The 6,880-nt window shown below is 39.7% G+C and overlaps 1 protein-coding gene across 1 annotated transcript; it reads left to right on the top strand.

Annotated features, from left to right (window-relative positions):
- The first annotated feature begins 237 nt into the window (after window positions 1-237).
- Window positions 238-780, top strand: LOC132281354 (extensin-like). Its single transcript, XM_059783068.1, has one exon. It carries the CDS (start codon window positions 238-240, stop codon window positions 778-780), a length of 543 nt encoding a protein of 180 aa, XP_059639051.1.
- Window positions 781-6,880: the final 6,100 nt, after the last annotated feature.

Here is a 6,880-nt window from a genome sequence, read left to right as displayed (position 1 = left end):
TCCACCTCCAGATTCATTGATGATCACAACAACATACTTGCTGATGTTGATCCAGGTAACATCCAAGCTATGATTGATGAAATTTTCAGGCTTAGAGTTGAGCTTGCGGAATTCAAGAGCAACTATAGATACTCACATTTGCTTGAAGAAGTTGAATGGCTTAAAGGGCTTATTGGTGATGGATTGGAACACTAAAAGACCCTAAGGGCACGAATCACTGAACCAAGTGACAGGATCATGCACCAGAACCACATCCTAGACCATGGTGATGATCTTCCTTGCAACACACTGCAACAACCACCACTCTACCAGGGCAGCTCCACCATCCACCACCACCACAACTGCCATGTAACCACCACTACAATTGGTACTGACACAAATTTGAATTCAAATTCAAATCACTTGATATCAGGTATGTCCCAACCTCATCTCTTACCCACTCCCCATGCTTCACCACCTTTTCTAGCAACATGTCCTATGATCACATCTGATTCTCAACCATCTCAACCTATCTTAACTAAGTCAAATTTCAAAACCACCAAACCTTCAAATCAATCTGCAAACTCTGAAAAGCTTATCAAAGAAAGTTCACGTGTCCCATCTACATCCCCTTTACACAATGGTCCAACAATGAATCCATCTCCCATGCCTAGTCACCAGCCCTCACCAAAGACTAATTCCACTCAACCTCTCACCCTTGCCTTGAATGCACCCACAGAGTTTTCTCCATCTACATATACACCCCAACCACCAGATCCCCAACCCAACCCTCCCTCTTAGGCCACTGTTGTCACTAATCCCTCACCAAAGATGACCCTCAACTACCACCACCACTCTTATTCTAATGAGTTCATATCCCCTCCATCTGGCATTGAAGCTGCAGGATTAGCCTCAATGAAATGTAGCCTTTTGGGATTCTTTATGCACAAGAGACTTCCATTTGGAATGGTTCAAAAAATTTCAAGTTCTCTTTGGAACAAAATGGGGCTCATTAAGATCACAAGCTCGGTTAAGGGCCTCTTTGAACTCCATTTCTCCTCTCCTGCGCAGTGTGACTTAGTGCTTGCTGAAGACTATGGTTTTTTGCCAACAAGCCTTTAGTCCTCAAGAAATGGGATTCTGAGTTCAATATGGATAATCATTCCTCATCCATCCTAGTTTGGGTAAAGATTTTTGGACTACCATTACACTACAGGACCAGCCCTGGGCTTAGCTTTGTGGCAAGTGCCATTGGAAAACCACTTTTTGCTGATGCCATCGCTGAGGGCAGAACCAAGACTAGGTATGCAAGGCTTTGTATTGAGATGGAAAGCAGCTCATCTTTCCCAAACTTACTTAAGTTGAAGCTTCACTCAGGAAGGATTGCCAACATCAGGTTTAAGTATCAGAACCTTCCTCTTATCTGCTCAATATGTCACTCATTTGGCTACCACCCACATCCATATCCACATCATTCCCCTAATCCCTCACTTACTTCAACGGACTGGAAAATGGTTCCCTTTTCAAAACCCCCCCCAGTTGAATGCACCACTCCCTTTATTACCCTTCTCCTCCAAGAACACAGTAACCCACTACTTCACTAACAGAGAAAAACTCATTATAGACTTTGTTCCACCTGGGCCACTGTCGTCCTTCAAATCATCCTACATAGCTCCTGCAATGGGAGATATTTCAGATGATCCTTCACAATCTGAAAATGAAGATAGCTCTGACTCAGAACCCACCTTACCTTTACCTTTACTAAAGGACTCCAGTCTAAAAGGCACTATCATCACTACAAGAAGCAAAATGAAGAGAAAGCATAAAGGACCAGGGGCAACAAAGATCATGCTCCCAAGTGGTAAGTTTTTCAATACTATTAAATGGTTTTAGCCATTTGGAACATTAGAGTCCTAAATGGCCTTGACAAACAAAGAGAGGTTAAAGCCCTCATGAGAGACAATAAAGTGGATATAATGTCCATCATTAAGACCAAAGTTAACCTGGTCAATGTTGACATGGTTCACAAGTTCTTAGCTAGTTCATGGAGCTTGACTCACAATTACCATTATTCACCATTGGGAAGAATTTGGATCCTATGGAACCACAACTCAATTGGCCTGCAAGTAATCCATCACACAAGGTAAATGATCCATTGTTCTGCCACTATTCTGAGCTCAAGAACCACATTCTTCATTTCATTCATCTATGGTGCTAATGCAGCTGATGAGAGGAAATCACTTTGGAGTGACATCACAAGAATTTCATCCACCCTCACCACCTTCCCATCGGTCTTAGCAGGTGACTTCAACATCATTATATCACCACATGAGAATTTTGGTGATTCTGATAGAGTCATCAAAATTTAGAGTGTTTACACAATGCAAACCTCGATGACCTCAAGTTCACTGGTCTACTTTACTCCTGGACTAATAAAAGCTTAGGGGTAGCTAATATCTCAAGGAAATTAGATAGAGTTCTCATCAATGATGCTTGGAACAGAACCTTTCCACTCTCCAGTTGCCACTTCCACCCTTATGGCATCTCAGACCACGGTCCTACAATCATCACTCTCACTCTAGGCACACTTATTCCACAAAGGAAGACCCCATTTAGATTCTTCAATTGTTAGAGCAAGTGAAAACTTCTTGGCCATTGTAAGGACTACTTGGGATACACCAATTAGAGGGCATAAAATGTTCCAAGTCATATCCAACCTCAAAATGCTAAAATAGCCCCTCAAACAGCAGTTATCCACTATCTTTTCCGATATCTCAAGAAAAGTACAGATTGCAAAAGAAAAGCTTCATTCTTACCAAACAGCCCTAGATAACCTTCCCAATGACCCCCTCAATGAGAATGCAGGAAAAAGAACTACTCTCCAACTATAAAAAGCTCAAAGAAGCTGAGGAACTAACATTCAAGCAGAAGTCCAAAATTCAGTGGCGTGATTCCAATACCACCTACTTCTTCAAATCCATGACCTCCAGATACAACAAGAACAAGATCACTACTATTTTGAACTCCAATGGTTCCCTCCTTGACACAGAAGTGCTCATTAAGCAAGAGGTAATTAACTATTTCCAAAATTCACCTGGCACTACCTCTCATACTTATCCTAGTACTAATCATCTCTCACCATACATTAACCAAGCCATCAACCCTGACTTTATCCCTTCCCCTAGCCTGATGGATTTAATGCTATGTTTTTTAAACATGTTTGGCCAATTATTTGGCCTGATATATCCCAAGCCATTAAAGAGTTCTTCACCACAGGCAAACTGCTCAAGGAGGTCAATAACTCCTACATTTCCTTAGTCCCCAAAGTCCCAAACCCATCATCCCTTCAAAATTTCAGACCAATTTCATGCTACTCACTTATTTACAAATGCATATCTAAGCTTATAGCAAACAAAATCAAACTAATCCTCCCATCCATTATCATTTAATCACAATCAGCATTTGCAGAAGGTATGTGTATTTATGATAGTATCCTAATGGCACAAGAGCTCCTAAATAGGTATCACAGAAGCTCATGCTCCCCAAGATGTACACTGAAACTTGATCTGAGAAAGGCCTTTGACTCAATTTCGTGGAGCTTCATACTTGACACCCTAAGATTGTTGGGATATCCTTTTACATTTGTTAATTGGGTACAAGCTTGTATAACCTCCACCTCATTCACTATCTCATTCAATAGAGAATTCAATGGTTTTTTTAAGGGAGCAAAAGGCTCAGACAAGGGGATCCTCTATCACCTTTCATATTTGTTATTGCTATGCAGGTGTTCTCATCAATTCTAAGCATGATCACAGCATCTAGCTTATTCAAGTATCATTAGAGATGCAGGGAATTAAATCTTACTCACTTGGTGTTTACTGATGATGTAATGTTGTTTTGCCATGGCAGTATGCCTTCTATACAATTACTACTCAATGCAACTGATATCTTTGGCAACTTGTCTGGACTCTAAATCAACCAAAGAAAAAGTAACATCTTTCTCTCTGGGGTCAAACCTAATGTGGAAGCTGGTATCCTCAACCTGGTGGGCTTTGAGAAAGGCACTCTTCCAATTAGATACCTTGGTGTCCCTCTAATATCCACCATGCTCAAGACCACTGACTGTAAAGCCCTCACAGACAAGATCACAGCTAGGATAAGGCATTGGACAAGCAAACTCTTATCGTTTGCTGGAAGACTCCAACTCCTAAAATCTATCCTCCATAGCACTCAAATCTATTGGAGCACCAAGTTTATCCTCCCTATGTCTATTATCAATGAACTCACTTGCATTTTTAGAGTTTTTCTTTGGACAGGTCCTGAGCTCAAGAAGAATGGAGCAAATATATTATTATGGCCCCCAGTCTGCTTGCCAATCAAAGGATCCCTTCTCTACCTCATGGAACAAAATCGCAATAATAAAGCATTTGTGGAATATCATCAAGCAAAGAGATAGAATGTTATGGGTGACTTGGGTTAATACCTATCTGCTGAAAGGTAGGAGCATATGGGATGTCAACATTCCTAGCCAATGCTCATGGTCATTCATGGTCATTTCCCCCATCAATCATTGCCCTTATTCCTCAGCTACTCATTCCAAACACACTCACATCTCCAAACCCTCACACTGTAGACAAAATCCTTTGGATTCCATCACTATCAGGGAAGTTTTCCATTGTCCACACACTTAAATTTACCTCGCAACACATCCCCTCTGGTCAAAGCTAATTTGGTCCAAGCCCATGATTCCTAAACACTCTTTCATCATTTGGCTTGCAGTTTAATCCAGATTATCAACCCTTAACAGAAAATGCACATCCTTTTTAAATTCCCCCAACCTCTGCCCACTTTGCTCATCTTCACCAGAGTCTCATAACCACCTCTTCTTCAAATGCCCCTTCCATGCTCTTATCTAGCGACTTTCACATACTACCCTCCACTTGGAATGAGCTTGTGGCTTGGGCTTCTCACCATTGGAAGAATAAATCTTCAGACTACAGAGGCTCTATATCTTGATTAGCACTATCATCACTTGTCTACAACATTTGGGCTGAAAGAAACTTGCAAATCTTCAAGAAAAAGAGGACCTCATCAAACTCTCTTCTTTGTTGAATCATTGAGTCAATCAAGCTAAAAATCATATTAGATCCCTAATTGAGTCCTCGATTAATAAACACGTCTTCTATGAATGGGAAATTCCATCTTCCATCCTTCGGCCACCACCCAAGCCTCCGGATTAGAAGAAGGTAGGTGGAACAAGCACCTCGTTGTAGTCTCTACTATTCACCGGATTTGTAGACTGGTAACAGTCATGTGTATTTGCTTCACTTTGGGGTTGTTGGGCTCTACTTGAGCTATATTGCTTTTCTTTGGGCTGGGTTGGGCTTTGTGCTATCCACATAGCATTCCTCAGGCTATTATATTGTATATCTTTTTCTTTCATATAATTACTTTACCTTTTAAAAAAAAAAAAAAAAAAAAAAACATCCCATGTAAGCAATACAAGCAGTGATGCATTATGTGTGTTTTGTGATGTATTTATGTACTAGAAAATACATGACCAACCACTATATCAGTACAAGCTAGTATTATAAAATTAGTCTAAGCAACAAAGTGATAGAAGGTTTGAATAAGGTTATGAATGCACACCAAACAAAGCTTTGTACATAATACCCTGGCTCTTTAAGCTATTATCTGAGCAACATCCATCTAATATTAACAAGCTGCTGATGAATACATTCAAACCACCAAGTCCGACACCACCAACACTACCCCTACCCCCAAAAGAAATGAGTTATAAAAGGTCTGCTTAATTTGTAACTCTGAGAACAGTTTTCTGAAAGCAGATAACTGTACAAAAAATTCTGCTTGGTTCAATTTTCTGAAAACTCGGTTATAAAAAAGTCTATTTTTAAAAAACTGTCTTTTATCATTTTCTGAAAATTGTTTTCTGTTCTCTGAATTCTTGAGAACTGTTTTCAAAGTTACAAACCCGTGCCCAAAATCTCTCGTCACTGTAATCCAATAATCCATATTGTTCACCTGCTAATGTAGTTACTTTGAGTTCATTTAACCCGTAATCTTAAGGTTTTTGGCCAAATAAAATATTTTGTTCTTGTGATTGTTTATCAACATTCCTTTAACACCTAGTATCTCTTTTTGCTCTCAAGAAAGCTAATAGATTTACTGTAAAATAGATCAACCTGTAAGCAACTGCCATAAACTACCAAATGAGTAATGATGACATAGTGTTTACCCGTGTGAAGTGATACTGCCGAACCGAGTAAGTGTACCCCACAAGTATGGAGTCAAAAAATCTATAACTTGTGCGTGAGAGTGCTGTAAAGTCTTATTCATAAAGTCACTGTACTCCACATCATTAAGCGGCTGAGTCACAAGTCCCTCAACTTCCTCGTTATAATGTTCAAGCCCATCTTTGTAGACTTTGGAGACTCTAAGCACTTCATCTTTAGCTTTGTTGCTGTAAAACACAATTCCACCACCAACTTGTGCCGCGGGAGTTAATCGTCGGTTTTTGTTTACCAGTTTTTTCCATTCTTCAATACATCTCAAATCGAAGTAATTGGGCAGCGGTTTTAAAATTTAATTGAACTGAGATTTTTCATTCTGGAACAAGCGCCACACCTTTCTCATAAAGGAGTTCTTCTGCTCTGGATTCCAAACATACGGATTATCAACAAGCCATGTGAATTGTTCCCTGGGCCTTATCATCATCATCAGAAACCTGTTTAAACAAACAATAAGTACTATGGCGCTATTTGATAAAACAGAAAACTAAGCACTGAAAATTTCAAGTACTGAATTTTAAGCGCTAAATATATTAATCTGTAAACTTGTTTGATATTATATTAATTTTAAGCGCTAAATTCATTAAGATTGT

This window comes from Cornus florida, unplaced genomic scaffold, assembly GCF_030987335.1.
Source record: "Cornus florida cultivar Cherokee Brave unplaced genomic scaffold, ASM3098733v1 CherokeeBrave_3.0.0_Hap2_Chr11, whole genome shotgun sequence".
In the NCBI taxonomy this organism is placed as follows: Eukaryota; Viridiplantae; Streptophyta; class Magnoliopsida; order Cornales; family Cornaceae; genus Cornus; species Cornus florida.
This window is presented reverse-complemented; position numbering and strand designations above follow the sequence as displayed.